The 17,933-nt window shown below is 48.0% G+C and overlaps 2 protein-coding genes and 1 long non-coding RNA gene across 3 annotated transcripts in view; 1 reads left to right on the forward strand and 2 right to left on the reverse strand.

Moving 5' to 3' along the window:
- Window positions 1-17,933, forward strand: part of LOC142600431 (uncharacterized) — a 761,935-nt gene that overhangs the window by 64,983 nt on the left and 679,019 nt on the right. The window lies entirely within an intron of this gene.
- Window positions 2,761-10,802, reverse strand: C2H7orf57 (chromosome 2 C7orf57 homolog). The gene is given in 6 exon segments (XM_075747177.1): window positions 2,761-2,834; window positions 4,767-4,902; window positions 5,172-5,182; window positions 6,633-6,860; window positions 9,030-9,108; window positions 10,770-10,802. Coding segments are annotated over 6 exon segments (561 nt in total).
- LOC142600816 (SUN domain-containing protein 3-like) lies at window positions 10,830-17,826 on the reverse strand. The gene is made up of 7 exons (XM_075747178.1): window positions 17,627-17,826; window positions 14,577-14,748; window positions 13,908-13,992; window positions 13,402-13,517; window positions 12,352-12,519; window positions 11,754-11,846; window positions 10,830-11,040 (listed from the first exon to the last, which is right to left on the reverse strand). The coding sequence occupies exons 1-7, from the start codon at window positions 17,824-17,826 to the stop codon at window positions 10,891-10,893; spliced, it is 984 nt and encodes a 327-aa protein (XP_075603293.1). The 3' UTR covers window positions 10,830-10,890.

Below are 17,933 nucleotides of genomic sequence, written 5' to 3' on the forward strand. Positions count from 1 at the left end.
CACGTCGACCACCTCTCTAGGAAGCCTGTTCCAGTGTTTGACCACCCTCTTGGTAAAGAAATGCTTCCTAATGGCCAGTCAAAACCTCCCCTGCCACAGCTTTGAACCATTCCCACGCGCCCGAGAGAAATAAGTGAAACCAAGCTGTGAATTCAGCTCACACCCTCTTTAGTTTGAAGGAGCGGTACCTGTTCCTCTTAAAGCACCAGTGAGATCCTGAACAAAGAGATGTGATCATTTGCAAGAGGGATCCAGCGCGTTTAGCTAAGAAGTAACATTTACAATGGAAACAAAGCTGCAATCCCACAAGTTCAGAAACCATAAGGAACCTAGAAAGAGACACTGCAAAATACACTTAGCTTGACAAACACTTTCCTAGGTCTATCTTACCGAATCAAGTCTCCAGTTTTTATGTAAGAGAGATGTAGGCCAAACATTAGTTCTTCAAAAATAAGATATACTTAGTCTGGCAGAACTGGTTCAAGCTGGAAACTGACAAATTTAAAATTATTGAAGGATTAACCTTTTCCATCAATTAGCTAGAAATCTATAGGAAAATCCAAGCCAAAAAAAAAAGTCATAAAGCACTCTATAAGCATAAATTTAACATTGTTCATACAGTAACTGAAGACATTAAACCCAGAATCCTGCAATACAATTTTTAAAATCATTTTTCCTACCAAAATCAGACTGTAGTTTGTCATGGAAGGGAATTCTTGGGAGACAGAACAACTAAAACCTTCTTGGTACATAACCTTCTGTACATCAGGAGGGTAAATACATTAGGCACAAGGCATTGCCAAGATGTATTTATTACAAAATCATGTATTGGGCATTTAGAGTAAAATCTCTTAATATCCTGTCTCACACCAAATGGCTTTATATGGGAATATGAGAGAGAAACCCCCTGTACATAGATGTGTTTCTAGTCATGAACTGTATGCAAGAGAAATTGCTCAACAAACTAAGAAAAATGTCACATGTTCAACTTGCTTAAATCTCTAATAGGTAAAATAGAAGCACAGCCGCCTAATGCATCTTCCATTTTTCTGTTCCTTGAGTATTTGTCAACACTTGAACGCTATGGTAGAGGACGATCCAAAATAAGCACCTTAGAACAGTATTTTAATTCTGCGGAAGAAACTTTTCCTTGAAGTAGGAATATTACCTACCCCTTCATCTCAGGGTCCACGGAAAAATCTGCTTTGGCTTTCAGGAGGTTTGTCATTCAGCTGTTTATTAAGAGAAAAATCAATGTCAATTACTACTTTTGTAAATAATCAGGTTACCACAGTTACCTTGTCTGAAATGTTCAATAAATAATGCACCTCTGAGTCTAATAATTGGTAGTAAACCTTTGCTGTCAGTCATCTCTAGAAAACTTTTTTAAAATTTAAATTTGTGTTAAGCTTCTTGGTTTTGTAATCGTTGGGTTTTCATTCCATTTTGTGTTTTAGTGGGAAAGATACCTCAAGTAAAAATACAAAATATGTTAATAAATGTTATTTTAGAAGGGTGAAAAATACACAACTACATACTGCGATTCTTGCAACAATAAGTTACAAAACCTGCAACTGGCCTCACTTTTTAGACTTTTATATTGCATGGATGAAAACTTGCATCGGTGGAAAGTAAGGCTGGCTGTCCTTTATAATAATCAAAAGTATACTCCTTCCTGCTCACCATATAACATTTTCATAGTCAATTGGTCAAATAATTCTGTGCAGCTGTTCAGACACTTACTGCATGTTGATTCTTCAGTCATTCTGGATGTGTAGTACAATTAAAACTATTAATAGGAAGACAAAACATGCTAAGACTGAAATTCAATATTTCTATTTCTAGCTTTTTTTCCAGGCTATAGCATAATATGTAATTACATTCTGAAAAGTAATCTGCAGAGAACTGCAAAAGAAGAATATTAGACTATTTGTTTATGGAAAAAAAATTGGACTTCATCCCACATCTTTTACAACTAAGCCTGCATATTCAGCACAGATACAACTATTTAAGGAATAGATATGCTGAAGTCAATGAAATTTTAGATGCTTAAGTAATGCATGGGCCAATTCAATTTTTGTTTGCATTGCTACGCAAAGAAAGTTAATGTATATATAACCTTGATCTCTGATAACATGTTTATATTTTAGTCTAGTTTAAAAGTGGTAAGAATGAAGCATATGTTCGGTCACATTAAAATGAAAACAGCCTTTAGACTTTGCTACAGTTAAATAGTTGCACGTAAAAGGAAAATTGCTCTTCAGTACCCAAACTGCCAAGTTATTTTTAAATCTGTGTCTGGAATTCTCTTTTAGAAACATGCACATATTCTGTATACATGGATGTAATTCATAAAATGTAACTGCATTTTTGTTTTATCTTTGGGCTTGCAAAGCAATCAGTATTCAAAAAGAAGAAATTATCTCGCGTACTACTTAAGGGCATTCAGGTCAGAGATGGAGCACAATACAATTAAATAAACATTTCAGCATTTCAAACAATAAGGCTAGGTTTTGAAAGCATGCACCCAGCTTTTGACTTTGGCATCTCTGAAAAACAAACATCAAAACCCCTTCCAGACCCAGAAGCTTCCACTGCTTTTACATGGAACTGCTGATGCCTGAAAACTGCCAGTTGCATGACTGCATTGACTCCAAAGTAAATCAAACAACATAATTACTGGGGTAAGGTGATCTCGAGCAACACATTTCCATCCTTGAATTCAGTTGGAGCTTTTTGATTTGTTACACTACTCTGTTTTCATGGCAAGTTACGCTTCTGCTGCAGCTCTCCATTATTCTGAACGCACTAACACAAATTCCAGGGTTCTCCACCTGCTCTTATAAAGAGAAATGTTACGCTGTTAATATTCTAACTCATGGTATTCAAACTGTGATCCGTGAAGACTCAGCTGACTGACAGTGCAGATCAAATATCTCCTTGGCTTGACTAAGGAAAGCTGAGTATACATTAATGGCACATTAGCAAACTTTTCAGAACTTGAGGAATGTCATGTGGATGTTACCTAATGATGGCCAAGGGAAAAAGAGACAATTTTTACAATAGGATATGGTGTACACTTTTAAAATATCTGAAAACCAGCACTATAAACACTTCTAAGAACACAACTACAGTAAAGCAAAATTAACAGTGCAGAGTGACCAAGTTAGGATCCCAGCTGTCTTTCTGTCTCTGCCTCTAACAGTTGCCTAAAAACATGACAGTTTTGGACAAGAACTCCAATACTGAGGAAAAAGCGTTCAAAAGTGAAGAGGGCTTAAATATCAAACAACTCAAAGAGACCATACTATAGAAAAGAATGATTAGAATTCTTGTCTGCAGGTTAGTGGTATTGCAGCCACACAGGAAATCTTATTTTATGGAATAGATTTTGAGGGCTTTGGCACAGCAAACACCTTGAAGTCCATGTGAACAGGTGATCTATGAATTTGTAAATAGTTTTAAATACCCATGCTAGTTGGGGTTGAGGGGTTTTTTTGGTCATAACATTACTGTCTCCAATTTTTTCAGTAAATTTGTACTAAACACCTTTCAGAAAACTTTCAACAGAAAAAAGAGATTTAATTGGATTCAATGTATGCTTAAGAACATAAAACCTTCTTATTAGGCTGATGAGCATTAAAAAAAACCAAAAAACAAACCACGTTTGGCTGTCTTACCGTTAAGCAACTTAACTCCAGAGAGTTTCATCATCATCTCATGTTTTCCCTTTCTTTACTATTTTGACCAGTAAAGCATGTAACTGCAAATAGTATTTGCAAAAGTTTTTCCTACAATAAGAGGAGTCAGAAGATCAAAGCAAGACTGAAAAGTAGTACTACTGCTGATAGTTATACCCTTAAAGTATGCTTTATCAAATAAAGACAGCTGAATTCCTGGATAAGGCACATTCATGTGACTGAATAATTCTGAAAAATTCATAAAATTGTACTTTTTTTTTTTGGAGAACATCATGCAGCTACTGCTGATTACTGCATTAGGTGTAAAATTTTATAGTTGAAATCCTAGGGGTATCAACAGTTTGCCTGTTACACATACATACACAATTTCTTCACACAAGCTTATTCTTTAGTGCTTTGCTATAATGACAGGTGACAGGTTTTCTACTGGTCAGGTTTTAATACTATGAGCTTCAGTTCTGGCATCCCCTGGCACTCTGGCCTACAAAAGCAGATTTCACCAAAAACTCTGCTTTCACAGCAAAAATTAATGGTTTCAGCGTATCTGAACATAATCCACAATGCAATTTGCAAGTGAAAACAGACATAAGGCAGTAATTCCACCTCCCCCACCCCCCACCCCCCTGACACAGCTTGATGTAAGTTTGTTTTATATTTGGAAAATTTTTCTGTCACAGAAGTTTTCAGAAAAATTTTAGAGGCTAAAGACTATTCACAACAAATAGGCAACAAATATTTTATGGTCTGCTTAAATTTAGGCAGGAGGACGGCTGTGTATCTGCAGCATTTTACAAAACCACATCACACAGAAGCCCCTGGTTTGGAACAGAGCATACTTCTGCAATTGTAAAGATGAAAAAAAAATCCATGAAAGCCTCTGCCTTCACTGACTACAAACAGGAGCACTCTTTTCTTTACGTGGTCATAGGATATTGTAAACTAAGCATAGTAATTCAGTGAGTCTCACCATATTCAAAGAGAATCACACAAATTATTCAGGCAACCCTCTGCTGTTACCTTGAGATCCCAATTCACTTTAAAAGAAACAGCTTTCAATAATTTTACCTTTGGACTGCTCACTATATTCTGATGCTTCTTGAATCTTTTTTTCCCATCCAGTACACTGCTAAAACCAGTCAGTCCTATAACTATTGCTAATTAATTTGCTAACTTTTACTGCTTCTCTTTTTTCTGAGTAGGCCTGTAAACCCAAATATATTAAGGAAAACAATAGCATAAGTAAACAAAAATGGCTATTAGGTAGGAAAATTTTATTTTACACAGAAAGGCCAATAGCCTTATAATTTATTTCTAAGTAACTATACATATATTCCATATGTAATCATCTAAGAAAAACAAAAACAAACCAAAAAAACCCCAAAGCACACAACTAAATCTGTTTCAGTAACAGGTAATTTGAGGTGAGAAGAGCCATCCATTTTATTGGAACTTTACATGTATAATACTTACACAGTTCTGGTCTTAGAAACAAAAAAGTGAAATCACACAAAGAACATGTAAGTAAAACAAGCTGACAATATTCATTCTGTGCTGCACAAAGATGAAATTTTGTCACAGATTCGCTCTTAAGATTGTAAATCAGCTTATCACTTATTTTGCATCATTAACATATTTCTAAACCATTCTGGGATTACTGATGACTCCGTAATAAATTTTTAAGACAAAGTACACAGAGACAATTCAGTTGTGCATGCAGCTGATGATGTGATTACATTACAGGTTATATAATTTGCTTAAAAGACTATTATCTTCCAGGTGTTCATTACAGTGTTTTTGCTGTGCCTGACCTTATATAGGCTACATATTGCAGTATGTGCAACACAACAGGCTACATTGCTCTAAATGCTTTGACATGTTTCTACCAGTCTGTTAATTCAAATGTCTGCATTTGTCACCCAGCTCTACATGCACGTGCAAGCCATCTGCTTAAGTTCCTCAAGCTTCCTTCTTTGATAAAGGAAGTAACAAAACCATGGATCACTTTGGTACAAGAACAGAATGTGCACAGCACTGTAACAAACTGAATGTCATCATAAAACCCACTTTATAAACCTCTACCAAGCTTTCTGATGATGCTTTTTTGTGACATCATTTTCACCAGACCACTACTTTAAAAGCCCAAGTGTCACCAAATCTGGGAATAAACCTCGCAACACCAATGTAGTGTTAAAAGGCAGGCATTCTTTATTGCAGCGCTGGATGCACGGGGGATAACTCCACCCAACGTGCATGCCAGGTGATCACCAACACACAGGTTATGTAGGATCAAAGCATATGTATTCATTGTTTTTCTCAGAAAAGGCAGTCCTATGATAATCATTTTTTAGAATCCATTTCCATATTCTCCTCCCTGTCACGCATGCTCAGTGATTTGAGTCGGTGGTCCTCAGGGGTCTCTGGTGGTCGTCAGTGGTCTTGCACCCGTGTCTGCTGGATGATCCCCTTCATGCAGGCATGCGCAGTATCCTTGTTGTAGGTGCACCTGTCCATAGCAACTTACTTCATAAGATTAATATCTCCAAACCTATTGTTCAGTTTGGTAGGGACTGTACATGGAACATAGCAGCATTGTACCTTGCCATGGTCAGTTAGCTTCATTACCTATTACCTTGGTTACATACTAATTATCTCAACCTGATTCTATAGTTTCTGTTTCACGGCCCCTATCCCACAGTTACACAAGCATAAACTGTAAAGACCTCACTCAAATGCAGCTAAACTGTCATCATCTACTTAGATGAGACACAGTGCAAAACCACACTCTTTGCTGAAAGATACCTATACACGATAGACTGCAAGGATGCCCTGACAAGGTGACCTCTTACATCACATTTTCAATTGCTCATTTTTTCCATAGGTTAATTTCAAAACTCAGATGATTCTTCTGTAGTATCTGCAAGCACCTTCTACCACCACGCTCAAGTAAAGCCAAAGAAAACAAAGGAAAAATAAACAAGCAAGACAGACGCTCACCAGGTTGGTCTCCTTGCATTGCCAGCATGACATAAGCTGGATCGGTCTCTTTGATCCGCCTCCTGCGGCACCCAGATGGCACTTCATGGGGACCTTTTGCAAGGTCACTGAGACCCGGGATCGGGGATGTTGGAGGAAGTGGGCTCTTCAGGGTTACCAGCTTCTCTGTGGCATTTCAGTGCCATGTGGCAGTACCATCCTGTGATAATGGAAAAGAAAATATTTATGGGAAAAGTTAGCTGCTGGCAGCCCTTTTTCAGGCAACTAACAAATCGAGGCCACCTGAAACCTGATAGACGTGCTGCATTTCAGCTTGGAGACAGAAGACCAGGCTGGCTTTTTCTGGGAGATACAGTGCACACAACTTCTGGAGGATCAGATGCCACAAGGGAACACCCTGGTTTCAGTTTTGAAACAGCACTCAAATTTTCACAAAAAGCGTGCTAATAGAGGGGATCGTGCATCTGCATGCAGAAAATGATTTCCAAGGACACCAAGAGCAGCAAGAGGCACAGAAGACAGCAGGAAACACTGAAGCCTTTGGTTTCCTTTCCTCCTCATCCGTTAACAAAAGCAAAGATAGTACCTGTCCGTTTGCAGGTCTTTATTTGCAGAACAATCAAACCCAATCCCCAACCACCCACATCCCCAAATTAAAAAAACCAAAACAACCAACCAACAAACCACCCCACACCCTACCTCTTGATACATTACTTCTACAACTTCTAGGGAGCAAAAAGACAATATAAATAAATCCTCATTAAGAGGAAAATGGAGTGGCAGACAAGGAAGAAAAACACAGTCTATGGAGTTATGCCATGAAAAGTGCACAGGATGTTTACTGAAGTAACTCCACGTGCAGCAAATGCCATTTCGTAGGAGTAAGGAAACTGTCTTAAGGCAGGCAGCCTACTAAGGAGCTCTTAGGTACACACAAATCTTAGCTATGCTGAAACTTGCCTCCAAGAAATAATAACCCAAAGCACTTGCTCTCCCCAGTATCAGGGCAAAGAAACATTAGACCATCCTCCCTGTCACTTTGCTAACTGGTCCATCGGAAACTGCACGATCTGATTATCCCAAATGCTCTCCTTCTTTGCACTTTGCTGTGTTGCCACTGTCTTGGATCTCCACTGCATGCCATGACTTAAGATTAAAAACAAAATCAAAATTTCCTCTAAGAGGGATCAGCAACCCCAGTCGAACAGGCTGAGCTCTACTGGGCTTCACCTAGATGGCAAAGTGCTTCTGAGTGATTTTTTCCACCTGTGGTGGGTTAACCCTGGCTGGACACCAGGTACCCAACCAACACCACTCTCTCTCACTCCCCTCCTCAGCTGCACAGGGGAGAGAAAATACAACGAAAGGCTCGTGGGTCGAGATAAGGACAGGGAGACATCACTCACCAATTACTGTCACAAGCAAAACAGACTTGACTTTGTAAAGTCTGACACTGACATCTTCCAGAAGACCTCTGAAAAGGAGGAAACGCTGTCGTTCAGAGTGATAGAGAACAGCAGATAAAATGACTTGGAGACAGCAAAGGTGCCTAGAACTCAACCAGTACTTGAGTAAACTCAGGCAGGAACCCGACAGTGAAGAAACTGTGATAATGGCACTCTCCTTGCAGACCCAAGCAAAGGCCAGCTATCGGCTCCACATTCCCTCCCTGAGATCTTCCCAGCATCCATCCAAACGGCAAACTCTTTGCCTGGCACAGAGAAAAAAAAAGCTCCTTCTGTCCAACTTGACTTCAGCTCCTGTCTGAAGCAGTAGAGATGGCCTGGCACCCAGACATCGCAGCTTGAGTCTGAACTCAGCTTGCCTATGGACACAAGGCCCGGGGGTACAGAGACGGGATGGGCGCTGCACAAGTCCCTCGGTGACTGCCCCTTCGGATGCCATTCACTTCCTTCGCACAGCAATGGGCCATGGTGCCTGACAGAAAGCCTACTTGACTTCATGGCAAGCCGGCACCTCTTCTTGCATGGGAGCACTGACCAAGCGCCAGCACAAAGCAATCACAATCACCTGGGGTAGAGAAGCCAGATAAAAGGAACCAGCGAAGCTGAAGCAGTGACAAACAGCTCCTTTGCTTGCCCGCTGAGAAGACAAAGGTGCATCACGGCGCTGCTGGAGCACGGAACGCGCATGGGGTCCGGTGCTGCAGGAAGGGCTGCCACCACGGAGCATCACCCGAGCGCCTGCAGCCAGCGCCCGCCTCGGAGCACGCCCCGAGCCCTGTTCTGACGTGAGAAGGCAAACCTCAGAGCGGAGTAAGGCTCAAGCCGGAGGCAGAACGGGACAGTGCGACTAACGCCCCCTCCCTCCTACCCTGGGAGGCTGAGCGCAGCGCGCTAATCGGCCGAAGTCTGCCCAGCACCCGGCGACTCCCGCTCCTCACAGCCGGCGCCTGCTCAGGGAGAGGCGGGAGCCACACCGGGCTGAGCCCACTCGCCACACCACTCCAGCTCGGCCTGGCCCCTGCACCGCGGCCCTCCCGAAAAGGGAGGGATGCCCGCCAGCTGCGAGCTGCTCGCGACGTTGCACAAGTGAGCACAAGCGGGCGCTGAGAGCCTGCATTGCTGGAGGACCCCACGTTGTGTTGGCCAGCCGTCCTGGCACTGCTCGCTGCTCGCTGCTCCTGAGCGGCCTGCACAAGTTGAAGAGTTGGCTGGTGCCAGTGGCAGGAGGTGGGCCTGGATGAGAGGGAGCGATTGCTTCCCCTTACAGGAAAGGCTCGTCCAGGTGGGCCCTTAGTTGCCACCTGCTCTGGGCAGGTGCCTTTCAGCCACACCGTCCCTTGCCTGTTCGTGGCGAGTTGCTCTGGACGGGGAGAGGCCGGAGAGTTTGTACAAGTAGCGCACCCAGCTGCCTGCCCTCGAAGCGCTTCTCCGCTGAAGGGGTCTTGTGAGGCGTGAATTCTCGCCACGGCTTCTCTGCGCGGTACCCGCAGGGTGCGACCGGAGGCAGCGGCTGGGGTTCAGGGCAGAGCTGATTGCCCAGCTCAGTTCCTAATCCTCTGATGCTGGCGGCGGGAATGAGAGCCAGGGCACCCTTCTCCAGCTGAACATAGTTTCTTCTTCTCCTCTGCCTCCTTTTCAGCCGGACAATCACCCGGGAAACTGCTGGCCCTTCCCAGGAAGTTGGGGACACGTGCTGATCAAGCTGTCTCTGCCAATCACTCCCAGAGCTGTCACCATGCACCGTGTTCCATCAAGACAGTCTCCCCAGAGCTCCAAAGGACTTTGCTGTCTACATAAGTCATTTCTCGAGGCAGGGGCCTGCTGCTCTCCAGAGCACTGGGGTCTGTGGGCAGGACCAACCCCAGCGTCTGTATCTTTTGACGGTCTGAACAAGGAGGGCCTTCAGAGGTGACGGAAGTAAGGCGCCAAGTCCACGCGGTGTTTCTCTCGCGGGGGTTCAGGTTCAGCTTGGTGCCTCTCTTCTTGCAGCCTGAGAAAGGCAAGGGGCCACAGGGCACAAGGCACGGGTGCCTTGCTCGTTCGTTTCTGGTTGTTGCCGTAGGCACCGCGCTCTGTCGTCCCGAGGACAGGAGACACGTTTACAGGAGAGGATGAGAGCCTACTCGACTCCGAGCACGTTTCCTGCTCCACGTGCTCTTTAGAGGCTGGACAACAACAGACGCCTTGTGTTCTGCTTTTCTCCCCAAACCAACAACTCACAGAGTTGGCAAAAGCATGTGACCTTATCCCCAAAAGGACAAAAGGAAGCCCATCCAATCACAGATGAAACGCCAGATTCAAGCAGAGCGCTGCTCTGCTTGAGTAGTAATCACTTCTTGCGCGATCGCCTTTGCATCTTCTAAAGTGCAAACTTCCTTTTCCAATTGTGTCATTTTATTCCCTAGTACAACAACTTCACAGTCAAGACCTCTAAGACCAGTAATTGGTAACTATCCCAATCTCCCCACGAACTTGTGAGAGGAATCTGATGCCAATTCCCATGGCAATCCGCACATAGCTGTTTCAATTATCTGGGGATAACCACCACCACGTCATCTAAAAATGAAGATATCTCTAGGAGGCAATTCTTGGTACTATTTTCCCTCACCTCTTCCTCCCGGGAAGTCTGCGATGAGCTCATGGGTCAAGAGGAGGACAGGGAGCTCTCTTAGCAGTTAGCGTCACAGGCACGAGAGACTCAAACTCGACTTGGTGAAAATCAATGGAATTTATTGCCAGACGAAACTGACACCTCTCCCCCCATCGTCTTTGGGAGGATCACCGTGCACCCTGAATCGATACAGGCAGGTGTAGTCTGGGTGGCCCCAGTTGCTCAGCACTTCCAGCCTGATGTACTTCACAACCCCAGAGAGCTCGTTCTGAAATGAGAAGAAGAAATGAGTTGCCTTTTCCTCTCTGGCACGCGACAACTGACAGAGGAGTACCACAGCAATGGACTCCTTCAACAGCTTACTTCTGGCTGCCCTGCGAGGTCTTTTGACCTCTCGTGGTCAGGACCTTCTTATCCTGCTCTACCTCATTTGGCCATAAGATCAGTCAAGGAAGAAGCAGCTACCAGAAGCTTGCGCACATAGATTGGCAAGTGCTTCTCGCCTGCTTTGAGGCACATGCTTCCACAGTCACAAGACCCAGTGGGGTTAGTATAATGCCTCGTTGCCTTCTCTAGAAAGCCACTGACACAGAATGGCCTCCCTTCTTGCTACTCGCTACCAGCAACAACAGAATCCTCAGAAAGCCCAGTATTTCTAGGCTTGAACTAGCAGGCCCGTAGTAGCGCGCACTACGGGATGTGGCCGCTTGTATGCACTTGGAGTCCAGACAGTCCAGCTGATTTCAGCTTCAACTGTGGCGGTTGTTGAGCACTGAAGCTTAAAGCCAAGACGAAAGCAAAGAAGAACGGCAGTCCAGGCGTACGCCCTTAGGAGGTTAAAGCAGAAGAAAGGCCAGCGTGGCACACGCTCAAGGAGAGGGCTGCCTCTAGCCCTTTGGAGGGGAAGCTTCTCCTCCACCGACCACATTTCTCCTCCTCCTCCTCCTCTCCTACAACTCTCCTCCCTCTTGGTCCCCGTACTTTCAGCTGGAAGGTCTGTCTGGGATTCAGTGCTGCCAGGAACGTGAACTCTCCCAGGAACGTGCCCTGCTCCTCACGTCCTTCCTTCAGGCCCTAGAGAAAGACGGGGGTAGAGAAAACAAGAGCGTTTGGTACACAGTGCGAAGACTTAACTTCAGTCGGCAGAGTACTGGTTTATTTTGGCTACCTAGCCCAAGAAAATGAGCGCAAGAGGACGACGAGAAGCTGCAGCTAAGTAGCATGCCACACTTGCCTACTCAAGGAGTCTAAGCTGCCAGTCAGAAAAGGAGCAGACGCTCCCGGGGTGGGGGGGGGGGCGGGGGGGGGTACCCTGAGGATGACACATGCCCACTGGGATTGGAGGCCAGAAGGTCCAGGACCGTGCACCATGCTAGCTCCTTTTTCCTGTGGCTCCTGGAGTACCACCTTGCCCCAGAAGCTTCCTTTCGAGCGGTCCATTGGATATGGAAAGAGGAATACAATGGAAAGAGAGGAACTCTGAGGAGCTTGTTTCTTGTGCGAGCCAGGAGGAAGCCGCAGGGCCGCTGGACTCTTTGCCCATAGGCACCCCCCGCCCCCAACTCGACAAATGACTTACGTAGACTGCAAAGTCCTTTGGAGCGCTGGGGATGCTGTCTCGATGGAACGCGCTCCCTGAAACGTGGTCCATGGTGACAGCTCTGGGAGTGATTGGCAGAAACAGCTTGATCAGGACGTGTCCCCGACTTCCTGGGAAGGGCCAGCAGTTTCCCGGGTTATTGTCCGGCTGAAAAGGAGGAGGAGGAGAAGAAGAAACTACAGTTCAGCTGGAGAAGGGTGCCCTGGCTCTCATTCCCGCCGCCAGCATCAGAGGATTAGGAACTGAGCTGGGCAATCAGCTCTGCCCTGAACCCCAGCCGCTGCCTCCGGTCGCTCCCTGCGGGTACCGCGCAGAGAAGCCGTGGCGAGAATTCACGCCTCACAAGACCCCTTCAGCGGAGAAGCGCTTCGAGGGCAGGCAGCTGGGTGCGCTACTTGTACAAACTCTCCGGCCTCTCCCCGTCCAGAGCAACTCGCCAAGAACAAGCAAGGGACGGTGTGGCTGAAAGGCACCTGCCCAGAGCAGGTGGCAACTAAGGGCCCACCTGGACGAGCCTTTCCTGTAAGGGGAAGCAATCGCTCCCTCTCATCCAGGCCCACCTCCTGCCACTGGCACCAGCCAACTCTTCAACTTGTGCAGGCCGCTCAGGAGCAGCGAACAGCGAGCAGTGCCAGGACGGCTGGCCAACACAACGTGGGGCCCTCCAGCAGTGCAGGCTCTCAGCGCCCGCTTGTGCTCACTAAGAGCCCCGCGGAGCTCACAGCCCAGACCTCTGCAGGCACCTTGTCCATTCTCCTTCCCGGCCACGCCGACAGTTTTCACAGCGACTGGGAAGACAAAGACTGCCGGACCAAGCTGGCCTGTTAGAAGCTTGCGCGGAGCACCTGGGACACTCCGGGAGAGGAAATACTCAACAGGCAGACACAGGAGGCGAGGAGGTCTGTGCAAGGCCGCGGCAGGAAAAGAACGCTCGGAGGAGCAAAGACAAGGGTAAAGGCGACGCTCAGCAGCGCCTTTGGTTCCTCCCCCCCCCACCTCTGTTTTTCTCTTTCTTGGTGCTCCTCCTACCTCAAGGATAACCTCTGGAGACCTCACGTAATCCACCAGCGGCAGGGAATACAAAAAGACTTTTCCTTTTGTATTCCAGAGGGATGGAGAAGTTCTTGAATGAATGACAGCAGCCCCTGGAAATTCAAAGATGAGCACGATCACGGAGCAATGTCAGGAGCAATGTTGCACTAGTGACTTGAGAAATGCTTCTAAGTGGTCATCCGTCTCCTACAGTGGGCTTCCCCTCTTTCCTACTGGCATGATCCCTCTGGAACACCCAGCAGGGACTCTTCAAACTGTCCTAAGGGGCTGTGGAAAAGGACAAGAAGGTCAACTAGGCCTTCTGTTCTTCAGATGTGGTCTGGCCCGTTACAGACTCTGGCCATGGGTACATTTGCAGGGCACGAGGTGGCCCTTGACTTCTCGCCCCTTGCCTCCTGCCACTGGATGCGTTCCAATGCCCGTATTGTCAAGCAGGACAGGAAGCGCTTTGGAACTGGTTGGATGGTACAGTGTCACGGCACCTGATGATTTGAGGGCATAATCAGGCATCGGGACTTGGTTTTCTTCCACCTTCTCCACGACATGATCGATTATCTCTTGCACAGCCTGGGAGGGAACACAAAGGAGAGCGCCTGTTAGAAGGAAAAGGAACGGGGCATGCAGCTCCCCTGCAAGGCCAGCCAAGGTGACCTGGGACAAGGTTGAACTCAGATGGAAGGAACGCCGGAATTGCCCGGAAACCTCCCAGGTTTGCTCTACTCGGATTGACCGGTATCAGAATGGAGGGGCTGCTCACTCCGCTGCTCGGAATGCTGAAGCTGTGGGAACGGGCTTTTCCTGTGGAGATGCCCCGTGCCAGGCAGCAGGGACAGAGAAGCCTTCTGGCTGTGAGATGGGACTGGGGTAAATATGGACTGCTGAGACCACTCTTTCTTTCCGGTCCTCCCTTGAGGAGGACCCAAGATCTGGGCGGAGAGGAAGGTATGACTAAGACAACTCTACTTCCCACCACGGCTCTCTCTTCCCCCATAAGGAAGCGTGGAGCAACAGGAAAAGCAAGTGTGGCCACGCACAGCCCTTGTTCCAGCAGCACCAGCCTTTTGGCTAGCTAGGACAGGGACCTGGAGTAGGATACATGCCCGAGGGAGGAGAGAAACCTCCCAGTAGAGCCTTCTGCAGCGTGCCCTTACCCATCCGCTAAAGCCTGGGAGCTCAGCCTGCTTCAAGGCTTCCTGGACAGCACGCTCGGCGACATCCTTTGCGCTCCATCGCAGGTGATAGAGCTCGCCCTGCACCTTACGTAGCTGTTCTTCAAGGGTCAGGGTGTCGCTCAGCGCTTCTCCCAGCTCGTCTCCTGCAGGCCTAGAAAAAGTGAGCAACAGAGAGACCGTAACTGCTGTGCCTGGCCCCTCAGATGCTGTGGGAATGGGAGTGAGGCAAGAAGCCTGGCTCTGGATGAGTGGCAGGGCAACCACATCTTAAGGGGTTGGGAGAGTGAGTTCCAAAGTTCTCAGAGCTTCAGGCTGAGAAGCTGCTTCCCAGCTGCCTGGGTACGTTATGGGGAAGTGCTGCATTTTGGTGCAGCCCAGCAACGGTGGACGGATGGGTGGCTGCAGTCCCCTAACGGACGTGGAGAGCTATAGCTGGCCGTTTGGCAGAAGGGAAGAAATGGCAACGGGAGAAGCTCAGGGAGCTGTGTCAGGTGAAGCTTGTGTGAGGGGGCACATAAACAGTGTCCTGTTGAGGCCGAGGGGGGCAGAGCTCCTCTAAAGTCTAGTCAAGGGGAAATGGTTTTTTACCTCCGAGTCTTCCAGTCCCCTCCAGGGAGGTGCAAGCGCTCCTGGAACGACAGTTAAGGGAACAGTCATTCCAAAGAGAAACCGGCCTTTCTGCAGAAACAAAGGCAGCGCGCAACGACAGTCTCTGTACAGCCACGGGAAACAGCGAGTTACAGACACCGTGCCTGTTTGTGCTCGGTTGCTCCACTAGCATAAGCTCTGAAGACCACCACCGTGGACCAGCAGGCAAGGCAGAAGACAATTCACATTGGGCATTGTCTTCTTCCAGAAAGCCTCCCGTCTTTGGCTTGGGCACGGCCTCCAGTCAAGTAACATGCCTTCCTACAAAGCCTTCGACCATTTGTCAGGCATTCATTCAACAGGCCAAGAGGTGCATGCAACCTCTTCTACGTATTCCTTCAGTTTCCCGTTGCCCTCGGCAGCTATCGGGCAGGTTCCTGCTACGCCTCCACGAGTGGTTTGATTGCAGCTCCTTCCTTGATACCACCCGCAGAAGCTTCATTGCTACGAAGCTGCTCGCTGAATTCTGTGCCCACAAAGGAATTCCTGAATTTTTGAAGTGGGAGGCATGTTGAAGACTCTACTAGCCATCAAAACCCACGGACTCAAGTCTTCACACGCAAAGCAGTGCTGGGCTGAACCCTGTGCAGGCCCAAATCTGCCTCATCATTGCTCTTTCTCAGCTGCGTGCAATGCCACAATCTGTGGAGACGCTGGTGTTCAGTCCAGTTGACCTTCACCGGAATGACCTGCCAGGGTGGCTACTGTCCCTAGCCCTAGCCACAGGCTTTTAATGAGTGGCACTTTCTGCCCTGGAGTTACGCTGGCAGAAGCCGCCTTGATCGGAAGAGACCTAAATGTCACCTGCATTTGGAAAGGCTGAATATACAAATAGATGTAGGCTCGGCATACCGCTGCAGTCCTCCAGAGGCTTGCTTCGCCAACCTGTCCCACGTGGTAGACACCTGTCGGACATACACCAAAGCTCTCCTTACACTTTCAACTTGGTCTATGGCTGCGTTATGCCTCAGGCTGCCCGCTCCCCTTTCCGCGTCTCTCCCAGGAGCCATAGTTGTCTCTCCTCTTGTAGCCGCTGAGAGAGGTCATGATGGTGTACGGGCTCCGCAGTAGATGGACACGCCCTCCCTTGGAATACGCTCCTGCTCCTGCAGAAGCTTCTCAACCTCCTGGGGCAGCCAAGGTTAGCCACTAGCTCTTCCTTCGGCTTAAGAGAACTGGCTTAGCCCTCCTAGGGAAGGCAAGTCGTCCCTTCCTCACCCCCACACCCATTCTGCTCTGAAGCAGGAGGGACTGGAACACCTCTGTTGGGGACTTTCTGCTCTTAGCCGGGCTCCTCTGGTCAAAGCAGGGGAAGCGGACCAGGGCAGAATGGTTCCAAGGGGCCACCCTCAGGTCTGAGCTCTACAGAGACTCACCAACACAGAAGAGACCAACAAGCAGCGCCCACATCACCGTTTTCAGAGCCTTCATTTTCCTACAGGAGCAGCAAGGAGGAAAAGGATGGTGAAGCTGGCGGTACCCGTGCAGTTCAGCAGCAGCAGCAGACTCGAGAGCAGCAGTAGGGAATGCAGGTCTTGAACTTGGTGTTTGTGGTGTGAGGACTGCCTCGGTCCTGAACAAGCTCGAGTTCAGTGGTGGAGTTGTCACCAACTGCACCAGTGGGGCATTTGGTACGGCAGCGACAAATGCAGACTGGGTAGGAGGGAGGGAGGATGGAACGTAAATGCATGCTGGCAAGCCATGGGGAACCAAGGAAACTCCAAAGAAACACCCTGGTGGCTAGCCCCTGCTCCCCTGAGGCCTCATCTGCCGAGAGACAGCACACACCGCTCTGCAAGACGGAAACTCCTCCAGCCTGTTCCAGGAGGCTCTTGAAAGGCTTACAGCGTAGACTTCATCGGGAATAAACAAGCCCTTTTGTCCTACTAGAAAACTTTTTGGACCCCTCAGAGGATCTTGTGCTCCTTTTCCTAAGGCAGACCACTGGTGAGGAGCTGACCAGGTTTCCAAAGGAAACCTCATCTGTCAGGAACACAAGTCAAATCCACTGCCAACAGAGGAAACATCAGTGTCCTTCTGGTTCTGCTCAACGGGAAGACCTAACCCATCCGCGGAGCGCAGTACAGGACTGTGCTAAGCTCTCGCAATTCCTACAGCAGGGATGTATCTGGGCAACTGCCTGGCACTCTGTCCATGCGATCCAAAACGGATTTGTCCCTCCCTTTGCAGAGACAAAAGGCTTTCTAGGCCTAGTCCTGGTGTTCATGAAGAGACCGAAGAGACTGCTGCTGCCTTGCACCACCTCCAGACCCAGCTCCCAGGCTGCCCTCGTGTTCTTCCCCTGCCCAGCCCACAGCCACCCCAACTGATGAGGCAGAACAAACACTTGGGGAAAGGAGAGAAGGCGTTTTGCAGCATACCCGTTCAGATCGTGGGCCTTGGGCAGGCAGTCTGCCCGTATCCGCTGAGGTACGGGCACCAAACATCCTACTTGCTCGGGAGCGAGCCAAAACCTCTGCGATCTCCGTTCCCTCGAGAGCGAGAGTGACAAAGGCGCAGGGACAACCCCGATCTTATGCCCTGCTGTGTCTACCTCAGCGCTGAGGATGCTTTGTGACATCAACGTCGGCCAGCGATGTCACAATAGGAAAGGCAGCGCCCCGTTTCGAGGCAAAATGCAACCTGACAGGGAGCAGGTTTTGCCCTCCTCTCCGCAAGGGAGGAAAT

Source organism: Balearica regulorum, chromosome 2 (assembly GCF_011004875.1).
Source record: "Balearica regulorum gibbericeps isolate bBalReg1 chromosome 2, bBalReg1.pri, whole genome shotgun sequence".
NCBI classification, from domain to species: Eukaryota; Metazoa; Chordata; class Aves; order Gruiformes; family Gruidae; genus Balearica; species Balearica regulorum.